Source organism: Callithrix jacchus, chromosome 10 (assembly GCF_049354715.1).
Source record: "Callithrix jacchus isolate 240 chromosome 10, calJac240_pri, whole genome shotgun sequence".
Taxonomy (NCBI): Eukaryota; Metazoa; Chordata; class Mammalia; order Primates; family Cebidae; genus Callithrix; species Callithrix jacchus.
In genome coordinates, this window is record NC_133511.1 from 120700097 (window position 1) to 120716413 (window position 16317).

Sequence of the window (16317 nt, forward strand, 5' to 3'; positions counted from 1 at the left end):
CTCAGGAGGCTGAGGCAGGAGAATCACTTAAACTCAGAAGGCGAAGGTTGCAGTGAGCCAGGATTGTGCCATTGCACTCCAGCCTGGGTAAAAAGAGAGAAACTCCAGCTGGACGTGGTGGCTCACGCTTGTAATCCCAGCACTTTGGGAGGCTGAGGCGGGTGGATCACAAGGAATTTGAGACCAGCCTGGCCTTGGTGAAACCCCTTCTCTACTAAAAATATAAAAACCAGCTGGGCATGATGGCAGGTGCTTATAATCCCAGCTACTTAGGAGGCTGAGGAAGGAGAACTGCTTGAACCCGGAAGCTAGAGATTGCTGTGAGCCAAGATCACGCCATTCCACTGCAGCCTGGGTGACAGAGCAAGACTCTGTCTCAGGGAAAAAGAAAAAAGCAAAACTCCATCTCAAAAAAAAAAAAAAAAACCACACAAGGTAACAAAATCATTGCAGGAGATGTAGAATTGCATACAATAAAAAGAATCAGGAAAGGTTGATGTTGAAACGATTATGGGAAAGAGATGCTTAAACATACCTGGGGTTTGAGGTACCAGAGTATGATGGAGCTCTCGAGAATAGCATCAAAGGTGAATTAGGCCAGGCTCAGTGGCTCACACCTATAATCCTAGCACTTTGGGAGGCTGAGGCGGCTGGATCACTTAAGGTCAGGAGTTAGAAATCAGCCTGACCAATTGCTGAAACCCCGTCTCTACTAAAAGTATGAAAATCAGGCAGGCATGGCGGTGCATGTCTGTAGTCCCAGGTACTTGGGAGGCTGAGGCACAAGAATTGCTGGAACCTGGGGAGGCAGAGGTTGCCATGAGTTGAGACCATACTTCTGCACTCCAGCCTGGGTGACAGAGACTCTCTCAAAAAAATCAAAAAGGTGAATTACATAAGTGCATCATAATCTGCTTACTATCTCTGGGGTATGAACTGTGTCCTGAAGAAAAATACGTTAAAGTCCTAGCACCTGGTACCTGTGTGACCTTACATGTATCTATGGCACTTGGTCCTCTTCCTCACACAAAGTAAGCATTCAAAAAATGTGTGAAAGGAAGGAACAAATTCCAGGTGAAATGGTGACCAACGCAAGTTGTGATGGAAGTTGTACAGAGCAAGAGCTCTCAACCACCGAGCCATGGAACTGGAATAGAACGTCTAATTATAAAGCACAAGCAATTGCCATAGCAACATTAAGGACCAAGGTTTAAGAGGAATTTTCCTTGTTTTTTTAAAGAAACATAAAATAGAACTAATAAGGTAATCCCTATAATAATGATGCCCTTACTCACTCACATTCTGATGTTTTCTTGAATGTCAGTGGGAGAAGCAGCATTAGAGCAATATACCAGGAATTGCATCCAACCCTGGAATACCCACGGAAGAGCATTTTATGGGAAAAACTGATAAGAACTGCTGCTATAAAAAAGAGAAGAAAATTGCTGGGCACAGTGGCTCACATCTGTAATCCCAGCACTTTGAGAGTCCAAGGTGGGTGGATCACAAGGTCAGGAGTTCGAGACCAGCCTGGCCAAGATGGTGAAACTCCCGTCTCTACTAAAAATACAAAAATTAGCCGGGCGCAGTGGCACGTGCCTGTAGTCCCAGCTACTCAGGAGACTGAGGCAGGAGAATCGCTTGAACGCGGGAGGCAAAGGTTGCACTGAGCCAAGATCACGCCATTGCACTCCAGCCTGGGCCACAGAGTGAGACTCCACCTCAGAAAAAAAAAAAGAAGAAACAAAGGAAAAGAACTGCTGCTATGGAGAAGAGAAGTCACTGGATAATAATAGCAATAGCAATAAAAACAACAATAGCAATTATTAAGCACATACTATTTTCCAGGCATGCATTTAAAAATACTAATTTATTTAACCTCATATGAATTACTGCAATCGCTCCGTGATCGGTCTCACTGAATATACCCTCCCCATAAAAATCTACTCTGAACATGGCAGCCAGAATGATCCCTTTACAACATGTCAGATAATGTTGTTGCTGAAGACCCTCCCATGGCTCCCACCTGCCCCAGAGGAAAAGACCCAGCATGACTGGGACCTCACTGCCTCTTTAAATTCATCACTTAGCCCCTTCCTGTCACTCTCCAGTCCTACCCACTAGCCTCCTTACCATTCCTTGATCTTGCCAAGTACACTCCCTTCAGGGTCTGTCTTCCAGCAGCTGCTCCTCTCCTGTAATGGTTTTCCACCCAAATGTATCTGAAGGACTCACTTCCCCACTTTCTTTGGTTCTCTGCTCAAATCAGTAAGGCCTTCCCTGACCACCCCTGCTCCACCCCAGCAATGAATATACAGTGCAGAATTACCATGAACCAAAAACCTTCCTTCACATTTCAATCTTTTGCTAAAAACTACTAAGCTGTAAAAATTTTCTTAATCTTAAAACTTTTAAATAATATGACGCTAAAATTGTTATGAGAAATATATACCTGCAGCTGTTGAAGATCATCTTCCTGAATGTTCTGGGATAAATTATAAATCTAGAAAACAAAAATCCAGATTGATACTTCCCTGGTTTACTTCAAACAAACCCTAAATGAGCCCAAAGGGCTGACAGGAGCTTTAAACAATTAGAGACTTGCATATGAGAACATGAGGCCTGTTCAAACAGCAATATGACCTGTCTTTTGGAAAATTATGCACATAAGGTTGAAATCAAAAAATTCTTCCTTTACAGTTTAAAATATAGTTTTCCTAAGTTCTTATCAAATCTATATTTTCTATATGATGTAATGGATATAAATTTCCATTTTTTGGACTTTCCTTAGAACACATTATATATAATTATAACCAAAGAGGAAAAATTCTTTGGCTCCTTCTCAAGCTTTTAAGAGCTTAACTGAATCTACAGTTTAAAAATAATATTTACATATCACCATAGAAATTCTGTTAACAGAATAACCAAAACTGTATTTCCTCCCTTTATCTTATTTCCTTTGCAAACTTATTTCCAAGTCAAGTGGTTTTTACCTGAACAGAACTAGTCATAGTACTTAGAGCAAAGATGGTAGCACAGTCTTTCACAGTTGACTGGCTGTCAAATGCCCCCTGGGTATCCATCAGAACAACTGCAACCTAAAAAAAAAAGGAAAATACAAATAAAAGCGGCTAAAGTAAGAAGGAGGAAAATGTAAAGGAGACATTGAAAAGTCTAGGTAACATTTACGTGAGCCTTAAGCACTTCCTTGTAGGTTCTGTACAACTATATTGAGGTGCTTTGCTTTGACTACAGCACTCTACTGAAGATGACTCAGAGGTATACAAGCAATATGAAAGGCGAAAATTGTCCCACCAACTGAAACGGCCAAATGTTGAAAGCAATTAGGTCATTATCCAGCCAGTCATTTAGATGTTTTTGTTGTTGAAAAAGAAACTACAAGTATTCATCTTGGCCAGATGCAGTGGCTCACACCTATAAGACCAACACTTTGAGAGGCCATGTTGGGACGATCAGTTGAGCCCAGGAGTTCAATACCAGCCTGGGCAACATGTCAAGACCCTGTCTCCACAAATTATTTAAAAATCAGGTCGGGTGCAATAGCTCATGCCTGTAATTCCTGCACTTTGGGAGGTAGGCCAAGTCAGGTGGATCGCTTGAAGCCAGGAGTTCCAGACCAGCCTAGCCAATACAGTGAAATCCTGTCTCTACCAAAAATACAAAAATTAGGCCGGGCACGGTGGCTCATACCTGTAATCCCAGCACTTTGGGAGGCCAAAGCAGGTGTATCACCCAGGAGGCGGAGGTCGCAGTGAGCTAAGATTGCGCCACTGTACTCCAGCCTGGGCAACAGGGCGAGATTCCATCTCAAAAAACAAAAAGCAAACAAAAAAAAATACAAAAATTAGCCAGGCATGGTGGCACATACCTGTAATCCCAGCTACTCCAGAGGCTAAGGCAGGAGGATCACTTGAGCCCGAGAGGCAGAGGCTGCAGTGAGCCAAGCTCATACCACTGCACTCCAGACTGGGCAACAGAGCAAGACTCTGTCTCACTTGAGCCCAGGAGGACAAGTATGCAGTGAGCTGTGACTGCACCACTGCACTCCAGCCTAAGCAACAAAGTGAGAACCTGTCTCAAAAAAAAAAAAGACAGACAAACACAATGAGATACCACTTCACATCTACTAGGGCTGGCTATAGTAGCCAAAAAGACAAATAATATCAGATATTGGCAAAAATTTTTGTATTTTGTATATTTTTTTTTTTTTTAGAAATGGGGGGTCTCATTGTGTTGCCCAGGCTGGTCTTGAACTCCTAAGCTTAAGAGATCCATCTGCCTCAGCCTCCCAAAGTGCTAGGATTACAGGCATGAGCCACCATGCCTGACCTTTTTTTTTTTTTTTTTCTTGAGACAAACTCTCACTTTGTTGCCCAGGCTGGAGTGCAGTGGCGCGATCGCAGCTCACTGCAACCTCCGCCTCCCAGTTTCAAGCGATTCTCGTGCCTCAGCCTCCCAAGACTCATGGAGACTCATGGACATTGGAGACTCATACATTGCTGGTGAAAATACAGGCCTTGAGAAACTATTTGGCAGTTTTTTGAAAGGTTAATCACGGAGTTGTCATGTGACGAGACACTTCACTCTTAGGTAATCATCCAAAAGAGTGAAAACATATCTTTACACAAAAACTTGCACATGAAAGTTCATGGCAGGATTATATTCACAGTAGCCAAAAAGCAGAAACAACCCAAATGTCCATCAACTGATAAAGAGATAAACAAAATGTGGTACATATAGATACAATGGAAAGTATTCAGCCATGGAAAAGAGTGAAGATACATGGGCCATGAGAACACCAGGCTAAGTAAGGATGGCCAGACATAAAAGATCACATATGATATGATTTCATTTATATGAAATGTCCAGAAGAGGCAGACAGATCCAGAAAGGAAGTAGATTAGGAGCTGCCAAGGCTAAGAGAAATGGAAATGGAGAGTGGCTGTTCATGGGCACTAGGTTTCTTTCAGGGGTAATAAAAATGCCGTAGAATCTGTGGTGATACCTGGACAGTCTCATGAGTACACTAAAATCCAGTGACTTGTATACTTCTAAAAGATGAATTTTACAGTATATAAATTATATCCCAATTTAAAATGGGCTAAACATGGCATATATTTGCTAACTAGAAAAAATGAGGCTAGACAGGGGAAATACTTTTTAAAGAATAGGAGTCATATGTGTACTTACATAAAGTGCTAGACATTTGGGGAAATGGTGTTCTCACACTATAGAGTGAAACAGTAAACTGCCATAAGCTCTTTCAAGAACAGTTTGGCAATAGCTAAAACAGGAACTCAGAAAGGGGAAAGAGGCACCCCTCAGACCCAGCAATCCCACTTCCAAGGGGCTTTCTGATGTTTTTGACTAGCATCCACAGTCAGAAATGTATTTTATATCATGACCAAATACACACATAAAAAGTTGAAAATTTATATATGTACTACACTCTAATGCTTTCTACTCTGTTTTACTACTTTCTTTTTTAAATACTGGTCACGAGCCAATAAATTAATTTTTCTTCCCCTAATGGGTCATGGACACAATTTTACACACACTTGAACACTCAGTTTACTCAAGAAGACATCCATCGGGATGTTCACTGCAGCACAGATTACCAAAAATAAAGATAAAATTTAAAAATAAGGAAGCAATCTAAATGTCCTCAGTAGGGAAATGGGTGACTACAAGGTGGTATATTAATATGCTGATTACTATATAACAGCTAAAAAGAGTAGACCCGATCTATATATTCTTAGATGTGATTTTTAATTAAGAAGTAAAAATAAATGAAAATTATCTACTTCTTAAACCAGATTCTTCTAGGCTAATATCTCATTTAGTATAAAAGAGTAAGACAATCATACTAAAGGCTAACTTCTAAAGAAAGGCTAACAGTCTGGCGGCTCAGCACAGTGGATCACACCTGTAATCTCAGCACTTTGTGAGACCAAGACAGGCAGATCACTTGAGGTCAGGAGTTTGAGACGAGCCTGGCCAATCTGGTGAAACCCTATCTCTACCTAAAATACAAAAATTAGCCGGGTGTAGTGGTGTGCAGCTGTTGTCCCAGCTACTCAGGAGGCTGAAGCAGGAGAATCCCTTGAACCTGAGAGGCAGAGGTTGCAGTGAGCTGAGATCACACCACTGCACTCCAGCCTGGGCGACAAAGTGAGACTACCTCTCAAAAAAAAAAATGGCTATCAATCTGACATTATCCAATGTTACATTGACTTTTTAAAGCACTCCTGATCCTGCTGGGGTTTTTTTTTTTTTTTCTTATTTTCTTATTTGTTTGTTTAAAAGAAATAGGGCTTTACTATGTTTCCCTGGCCAGACTTGAACTCCTGGGCTCAGGCGATCCTCCTGCCCCAGCCTTCTGAGTAGCAGGAACTACAGGTGCACGCCACTACACACAGCTGAACATAACATGTTTTTTTGGTTTGGGTTTTTTTGTTTGTGTGCTTGTTTGTTTTTTGAGACAGGGTCTCACTCTGTCGCCTAGGTTGGAGTGTAGTGGCACAATCACAGCCTCTATCACCTGTGATGATGGATGGCATAGGCAATCCTTCCATCTCAGCCTCCCACGTAGCTGGAACTACAAGCGTGCACCACCATGCCCAGCTAATTTTTCTATTTTTGTAGAGACAAAGTTTTGCCATGTTGCCCAGGCTTGAGCATAATGTTTTTTGTTTGTTTGTTTGTTTTGTTTTGTTTTTTTTGAGACAGAGTTTTGCTCTTGTTACCCAGGCTGGAGTGCAATGGTGTAATCTCGGCTCACCGCAACCTCCGCCTCCTGGGTTCAGGCAATTCTCCTGCCTCAGCCTCCCGAGTAGCTGGGATTACAGGCGTGCGCCACCATGCCCAGCTAATTTTTTGTTTTTTTTTTTTTTTAGTAGAGACGGGGTTTCACCATGTTGACCAGGATGGTCTCGATCTCTTGACCTCGTGATCCACCCACCTCGGCCTCCCAAAGTGCTGGGATTACAGGCATGAGCCACCACACCTGGCCGAGCACAATGTTTTTTAAAAGAATAGGAAACCCAATGATGTGATACCATTACATATCTATTAGAATGACAAAAGTCCAGCCGAGCATGGTGGCTCACATGTGTAATCCCAGCACTGTGGAAAGCTGAGAAGGATGGATCACCTGAGGTTGGAAGTTTGAAACCAGCCTAATGAACATGGAGAAACCCCAGCTCTACCAAAATTACAAAAACTTAGCCAGGCATGGTGGCACATGCCTGTAATCCCAGCTACTCAGGAGGCTGAGACAGAAGAATTGCTTGAACCTGGGAGGCAGAGGTTGCAGATCGCACCATTGCACCCAGACTGGGCAACAAAAGCAAAACTCTGTCTCAAAAAAAAAAAAGAATGATAAAAATCCAACACACTGACAACAATAAATGCTGGCAACAATATGGAGCAAAAAGAACTTTAATTAGTTGCTGATAGGAATGCAAAATGATACAGCCAATTTGAAAGACAATTTGGCAGTTTCTTGGAAAACTAAACATACTCTTATGATAAAATCCAGCAATCATGCTCCTTAGGGCCAGGCACAGTGGCTCATGCCTGTAATCCCAGCACTTTGGGAGGCCGAGGTAGGAGGATCACAAGATCAGGAGTTCAAGACCAACCTGGCCAAGATGGTGAAACCCTGTCTCTACTAAAAATACAAAAATTAGCCAGGCATGTTGGTGGGTGCCTGTAATCCTAGCTACTCGGGAGGCTGAGGTAGGAGAATTGCTTGAACCTGGGAAGCAGAGTTTGCAGTGAGCCGAGATCGCACCACTGCACTATAGCCTGGGCAACGGAGTGAAACTCCATCTCCAAAAAAAAAAAAAAAAAACTCCTTGGCATATACCCAAAGGAGCTGAAAACTTATGTCCCAACAAAAACCAAAACATGAGTATTTACTAGAGCTTTATCCTTAATTGTCAAAATCTGAAAGCAACCAAGATGTTCTTCAACAGGCAAATGGATGAACAAACAATGGTGTACTCATAATGTAGAATACTATTCAGCAATTTTAAAAAATGAACTATCAATACATGAAAGACTGGGAAGAATCTTAAAATCATGTTGCTAAGTGAAAGAGACCAATCTGACAAGGCTGCATATTGTAGGATTCTAACTATATGACATTCCGGTAAAGGCAAAACTATGGCAACAGTAAAAAGATCAGTGGTTACAGGAGTTTGTGGGGAGGGAAGAGAGGAACAGATAGGTAGATCACAGAGAATGTTTAGGGCAGTTTGACTATTCTGTATGATACAGTAATAGCAGATACATGTCACTATACACTTGCCAAATCCAATTTACAACACAATGAGTGAGCCCTAAAGTAAACTATGGCTTTAGCTAATACCAATATATAAATATTGGTTCAAATAGTAATTGTAACAAATGTATCACACTATTACAAGATGTATAAAACAGAGCAAACTGAAGGAGGGTGTGGGAACTGGGCACTTTCCAATTAATTTTCCTGAAAACCTAAAACTAACAAAATTAAGATACTGATTTTTTTTAAGGCAGGAAACCCAGATGACAATGAAAAGCATTGAGCTTTACCAAGGTGGTAATTTAACAGGATAAAAAAATAAAGGAGCTATAAAAGTCATGTAACTAAAAACAAAGCTTCCTTACTAACATACAGATTTCCTAAACTATTAAGAAGAATTAGTATACCAAATGCCTAAATAGTAAATGTAAAAAACAAAAATGAGTTACTTAGGTCCTACCACTATATAGAGAAGGATCACACAATCAAAAATAATTATTTATTCTTAAAAACAAATTATAAGGCTGGGCATGGTGGCTCACGCCTGTTATCCCAGCACTTTGGGAGGCTAAGACAAGCATATTGTCTGAGGTCAGGAGTTCAAGACCAACCTGGCCAACACGGGAAGACCCCAACTCTACAAAAAAACGAAAATTAGCCAGATGTGGTGGAGTGCACCTGTAGTCCCAGCAAGTCAGGAGACCAAGACACAAGAATCACTTGAACCTGGGAGGCAGAGGTTGCAGTGAGCAGAGATCCCACCACTACACTCTAGCCTAAGTGACAGAGCAAGACCCTGTCTTTAAAAAAATAAAAAAAGGAAAGAAAGTATCAACCACACATTACAAAAGATAGAAAGCATGAGACAAAAAATTATCCCTGAATTTAAAGTCACAGGGCCTTGGAATGCCAGTGCTAACAGTAACTTCACTGGGTCTTTTTATCACAGCATCTCTAAAAGAAGAGGTCGGACCTTCCACTTCCAGCCAAAATGGAGTAACAGAGAATTTACCCTCCCACCTGAAACCAAAACATAACAGACAAAAATATATGAAACAGCAGTTTTCAAGACACTGGACATTAAGTAATGAAGAATATCTCTAAGGGAAGAGAAACGAGGTGAGCTCCAGGATTGCCCCAGCTTGCTGGCGGAAGCACAGGGAGGGGGAAGCGAAGCAGAACCAGATAAGCCTGAGTTGAAGAAACAAAGCAGGAGAGTGAGGGAGACCAACACTACCAGAATTCACAAAGTACCGAAGAGGAAAAAGCTACAGAGAGAAAGAACCCCAGAGATCTGCAGAGGGATCCCTTTCAAGTGTTCAGCTAAGTATTGATCAGTAAATATATATAAGGAACCAGCCTGAGGCTGACTAAAGAACCACTGAGAAGACTGAAAGTGAACTGTATCCAGTGCTCACACAGGTTCAGGAAATCATACCTGTTCCCCTAGCCAGACTGCAAAAACCTCATAATTCAAGGGGAATTGGGAAGAGTCCTCAGAGTCTTGCCTCAGTAGTGAGGACTAACTACCTCTAGGTTAAACCCTCTCTGATCCCATTTAACAAATCTAAAAAGCAAGAACAGAGGAATTCAAGAGTTTCCAAATTACTTAACTAAATCCCAGAATAAAGCTAGATATTTTACAGGAATGCAAAAATCACCAGCACCCAACAAGAGAAAATCCACAAGTCTATGTCCCATCAAAAATTTGCAGACATACAAGAAGCAGAAAAAATATAACCCAAATGAGGAAAAAAAGAAATCAAAACTGACTCAGAACACAGATGTTAAAATTAACAGAAAACAACTTTTTTTTTTTGAGCTGGATTCTTACTTTGCCGCCACGCTGGAGTGCAGTGGCGCAATCTCAGCTCACTGCAACCTCCACCTCCTGGGTCCAAGCAATTCTCCTTCCTCTGCTTCTCGAGTAGCTGAGATTACAGGTACCCACCACCACGCCCAACTAATTTTTGTATTTTTAGTAGAGGCAGGGTTTCACCATGTTAGCCTGGCTGGTCTCAAACTCCTGACCTCAAGTGATCCCCCCACCTCACCTCCCAAAGTGCTGGAATTTCAGGCATGAGCCACCATGCCTGGCCAAAAACAACTTTAAAACAGTATTCTGTATAACTGTACTACATATATTCAAAAAGTGACATAAAAGACACTAAAAGTGAATGCAGAAACTGAATCATCTAAAGGAAAAAAAGATTTAAAAAGTCCTAAATTTAACTGCTAGAGATGAAAATTACAATGTCTAAAATGAAAAATACACTGGACAGGATTAATAGCAGGTTATAAAAGATTAGTAAACTTGAATACCTACAAACTGTCCACAAGAAAACAAAGAAAAATAAGTTTGTTTTTGTTTTTTGAGACAGTCTCACTCTGTCACCCAGGCTGGGAGTGCAGTGGTACGATCTCAGCTCACTGCAATCTCTGCCTTCTGAGTTCAAGCAATTCTCCTGCCTCAGCTTCCCGAGTAGCTGAGACTACAGGCATGCGCTGCCACACACAGCTGTATTTTTATTTTTTTTACAGACGGGGTTTCACCATGTTGGCCAGGATGGTCTCAATCTCCTGACCTCGTGATCTGCTCACCTCAGCCTCCATTCATCCATCCATCCATCCATCCATCCATCCATTCATTCATTCTTTTTTTTTTTTTGAGATGGAGTTTTGCTCTTATTGCCCAGGCTGGAATGCAGTGACATGGTCTCAGCTCACTGCAACCTCCACCTCCTGGGTTCAAGTGATTCTCGTGCCTCAGCCTCCCAAGTAGCTGGGATTACAGGCATGCGCCACCACACCCGGCTAATTTTCTGTATTTAGTAGAGATGGGGTTTCACTATGTTGATCAAGCTGGTCTGGAACTGCTGACCTCAGGTGATCCACCCACCTTGACCTCCCAAAGTGCTGGGATTACAGGTGTGCTTCACCATGCCCGGCCCAATAATTTTTTTAAATGAACAAAGCATCAACAAGCTGTGGAACAACTTCAAGCAGTGAGATACACATGCAATAGGAGTCTCCAAAGGGAATAAGAGATCAAACTTGAAGAAATAATAACCTCAAAAGTGTCCAAATTTGGCTGTGCACGGTGGCTCATGCCTTTAATCCTAGCACTTTGGGAGAATGACAGGGGGAGATTGCCTGAGCTCAGGAGTTCAAGACCAGCCTGGGCAACACAGTGAAACCCCGTCTCTAATAAAAATATAAAAAATTAGCCAGGCATGGAGGCATGCGCCTGTAATTCCAGCTACTCAGGAGGTTGAGGCAGGAGAATTGCTTGAACCCAGGAGGCAGACGTTGCAGTGAGCCGAGACTGAGCCACTACACTCCGGCCTGGGCAACAAAGCGAGACTCCGTCTCAAAAAAAAAAAAAGGCCAAATTTGATAAAAATTATATGTCTGCAAATTCAAGAACTCAACAAAACCCACACACTAATAAGATGAACTACACCAAAACACATCATAATTTGCTCAAAAACAGTGATAAAGAGAAAATCTTTTTTTTTTTTTTCTTTTTTTGCGATGGAGTTTTGCTCTTGTTGCCCAGGCTGGAGTATAGTAACACGATCTTGGCTCACTACAACCGACGCCTCCCAGGTTCAAGCGATTCTCCTGCCTCAGCCTCCCAAGTAACTGGGATTACAGGCATGCACCACCATGCCCGGCTAATTTTGTATTTTAGTAGAGACGGGGTTTCGCCATGTTGGACAGGCTGGTTTCGAACTCCCAACCTCAAGTGATCCACCCACCTCGGCCTCCAAAAGTGCTAGGATTACAGGCATGCACCACCATGCCCGGCTAATTTTGTATTTTAGTAGAGACGGGGTTTCGCCATGTTGGACAGGCTGGTTTCGAACTCCCAACCTCAAGTGATCCACCCACCTCGGCCTCCCAAAGTGCTAGGATTACAGGCTTGAGCAACCATGCCCGGCCAAGAGAAAATCTTAAAAGCAACCAGACATACCCCATAAATATATATATATACCTATGTACCAACAAAAGAAGTTTTTAATTAAAAAAAAAAACAGACAAAAAAGTTGTATTAGGTATGACAGAACAAAAATAAAAATAACAGTATATTTCTTGTCAGAAACAATGTTAGCAGGCTGGGCACAGTGGCTCATTCCTATAATCCCAGCATTTTGGGAGGCCAAGGCAGGTGGATAACCTGAGGTCAGGAGATCGAGACCAGCCTAACCAATATGGTGAAACCCCCATCTCTACTGAAAATACAAAAATTAGCTGAGTGTGGTAGCATGTGCCTATAGTCCCAGCAACTTGGAAGGCTGAGACAGGAAAATTGCTTGAACCCAGGAGGCAGAGGGTGCAGTGAGTCAAGACTGTATCACTGCACTCTAGCCTGAGCGACAGAGCAGACTCCATCTCAAAAAAATAAAGAAAGAAACAACATCAGCAAAAAGGCAATGGGCAACACCTTTTAAGTACTAAGAAAAATGTGTCGGCCTAGAATTCTATACTCAGAGTAAATGTTTTCCAAAAGAAAGGCAAAATAAAGATTTTTCAGACGTATGAAGGCTAAAAGAATTCAGTACCAACAGATCAGTGTTTCAAAATATAAAAGGAAGTCCTTCAGGCTAAAGGAAAAATTATACCAGACAAATTGAAAAATAAAGAGCAAGGCTAATGGTAACTATATGGGTAACACATGACTCTTTAATTTAAATGTCTTTAAGAAAACAGACTATTCCAGACTGGGCAACACAGCAAAACCCCATCTCTATAAAAATATAAAAAATTAGTTGGGCATGGTGGAGCAATGCCTGTGGTTCCAGCTGTTCAGGAGGCTGAGGTGGGAAGATCACCTGACCCTGGGAAGTCGAGGCTATAGTGCGCCATGATCATGTCACTGAGCTCCAGTCTGGGAGACAGAGGAGAACTTATCTCAAAAAATAAAATAAAAATAAGAGACCATAGCACAAAAGCTGGGAGGAAAGAAATGGAATGTCAATTTTATCTCAATAAAAATTATTTTAAAAATTAAAAGACTAGGCCGGGCACAGTGGCTCATGACTGTAATCCCAGCACTTTGGGAGGCCAAGATGGGTGGATCATGAGGTCAGGAGTTCAAGACCAGCCTGGTCAAGATGGTGAAACCTTGTCTCTACTGAAAATACAAAAATTAGCCAGGTGCGGTGGCATATGCCTGTAATCCCAGCTACTTGGGAGGCTGAGGTAGGAGAATGACTTGAACCCAGGAGGCGGAGGTTGCAGTAGCCAAGATCGCACTACTGCACTCTAGCCTGGACAACAAGAATGAGACTCTGTCTCAAAAAAAAAAATTTAAATGTCAATATTATAACTCCTTATTATCCTATATTCTCCTCTTTCTTTTTTTTTATTTTTTTAATTTTTATTTTTTTTGAGACAGGGTCTCACTCTTGACCTCCTGGGCTCAGGTCATCCTCCCACCTCAGCCTTCCCAAGTAGCTGGGATTACAGGTGAATGCCATCACACTCAGCTCATTTTATTTCTTGTAGAGATGGAGTCTCACTATATTGCACAGGCTGGTCTCAAACTCTTGGCCTCAACTGATTCTCCCACCTCAGCCTCCCAAAGTGCTGGGATTATAGGCGTGAGCCACCGCACCTGACCTATTCTCTTTTTCCTAAAAAGTTCCTGGCCAGGTGTGGTGGCTCACACCTGTAATCCCAGCACTTCGAGAGGCTGAGGATCACCTGAGGTCAGGAGTTCAAGAACAGCCTGGCCAAGATGAGGAAACCCCATGTTAACTACAAATACAAAAATTAGCTAAACGTGGTGGTGCACGCTTGTAATACCAACTACTCGGGAGGCTGAGGCAGGAGAATTCCCTAAATCCGGGAGGTGGAGGTGGAGAGTGCAGTGAACTGAGATCGCGCCATTGCACATTAGCCTGAGTGACAGAGCGGGACTCCATCTCAAAACAAAACAAAACAAAAAAAAAAGCACAAATCACAAATAGCTGTGAAAGCATACTTGTAGGATGGAGTTAAAACAGATGAAATGAATGAAAGAAGTCTGTATAAGAAACACATGACAGCCGGGTGCGGTCGCTCATGCTTGTAATCCCAGCACTTTGGGAGGCCAAAGTGAACGGATCATGAGGTCAGGAGTTAGAGGCCAGCCTGACTATCATGGTGAAACCCTATCTCTACTAAAAATACAAAAATTAGCTGGGCATGGTGGCATGCGTCTGTAATCCCAGCTACTCAGGAGGCTGAGGCAAGAGAATCACTTGAACCCAGGAAGCAGAGGTTGCAGTGAGCCAAGATCGGGCCACTACACTCCAGCCTGGGTGACAGAGCAAGACTCTGTCTCAAAAAAAAAAGAAAGAAAGAAAGAAACACATGACTTACCTGACTTATGACTTACTCCTCTCGACGCTTACAGAGAAATCTGTGAAGAGGCTCTATGGCCATACCTTATCTGGCATGGATGAGACTGGGGTTAAGAAGCCCTACTGATAGCTGGGGGTAGTAAATGCCCACTTTCTGAACAGTGAGATCACCAATGTGATTTCCCTGCTCAACTCCCAGAACAAAAGCAGCCAGGTCTGTGCCACTCATACAGGAATAAGGAAGTAAAGAGCAGAAGTGATAACAGGTAAGAATATCAGCCTCTGGGAAGTGAAGATGAGGCAGAGAGGAGAATAACATATATGACAGTTGCTTTCTGTTAGAGGACTTTCAGTATGACTTTTCACACTACATTCATGCATTTTTGAGGAATCTTAAAGACAATCATTATGTTTAAATCATTTGCTTTGATAAAAGGTTTTTGTTTTCACATCTTCTTTCCTTTGACTAAAAAAAATTTCAGAAAATTGCAGTTAATAAAAGGCACAGGCCGGGCACGGTGGCTCAAGCCTGTAATCCCAGCACTTTGGGAGGCCGAGACGGGTGGATCACGAGGTCAAGAGATCGAGACCATTCTGGTCAACATGGTGAAACCCCGTCTCTATTAAAAATACAAAAAAATAGCTGGGCACAGTGGCGTGTGCCTGTAATCCCAGCTACTCGGGAGGCTGAGGCAGGAGAATTGCCTGAACCCGGGAGGCGGAGGTTGCGGTGAGCCGAGATTGCGCCATAGCACTCCAGCCTGGGTAACAAGAGCGAAACTCCGTCTCAAAAAATAAAAATAAAAAATAAATAAATAAATAAATAAATAAAAGGCACAAACAAATCAACAGGTATATACCAGTGGAAAACACAATATAAAACTCAAAATGCCATCGGCTTCTTTAGTTGGTAAAGAACACAAAATGTAACAGACCGAACAGGCAGAAACAGTTTGCTTCAAACAAATTAAAAAGCTATGTGTTTTTCAAATTCTCCCCAAGTTGGATATACACACACCCACAAAAATAGTGTGTGAAGGAAAGCTTTCATACACAAGAAGTTGTAACCTGAATTATTCAAGGAAAAGCATGTTGAAATAGGAATTAACAGTAAGCCACAGATTAATAATTTTTTAATTAAATCTTAAAATCCTACATGGCTCTAAGCAATACAACATAAAGTACTGCTAAGTACAAAGGAAAAAGTCTGCACAGCTTTTAGCAAAAATGCTTTTCCAAAAAATTAAAATAATACAGTAACTTTTCATACCTGTGTCAGAAAATCCTATTTATCTACAACAGACTGAAATTTCAGGACAAAACAGAGACTTTTAACGTTAATTCTTACTTTACCCATTTTAAATTCTGTGATAAACGGTTTTTTAATTGGATTAACACAGTACATGCCAAAGTTCATATTGTGTAGCTGTTTTTGTTAATCTGTATGTCATTTTCATCCTTACCTTCTTCCCACCTGGCTTCACCACAGTGAAAACTTCACTCCAGATCTGAATCCCAGTGGTTTCTGGATCAGAACCCCCTCTCCATGAAAATCCTGTTAATGGTTCTTCTGGGTCACCCAACCAATTTGAACGGCCACTTTCCTTCTGCAGAAGAAGTAAGAAATTTCCATTAAATCTTAATTGAAAATTTTTT

At 41.9% G+C, this 16317-nt stretch overlaps 1 protein-coding gene across 5 annotated transcripts in view; it reads right to left on the reverse strand.

The window, feature by feature from the left end:
• Positions 1–16317, reverse strand: part of ATL3 (atlastin GTPase 3) — a 56826-nt gene that overhangs the window by 26215 nt on the left and 14294 nt on the right. For all 5 annotated transcript variants that reach the window (XM_035263043.3, XM_078341239.1, XM_002755452.7 and 2 more), the window contains 3 exons: positions 16125–16268; positions 2994–3098; positions 2453–2503 (listed from right to left, as the gene is read on the reverse strand). In XM_035263043.3, the coding sequence (XP_035118934.2) occupies positions 2453–2503; positions 2994–3098; positions 16125–16268 (300 nt within the window). The remainder of the gene's footprint in view (positions 1–2452; positions 2504–2993; positions 3099–16124; positions 16269–16317) is intronic.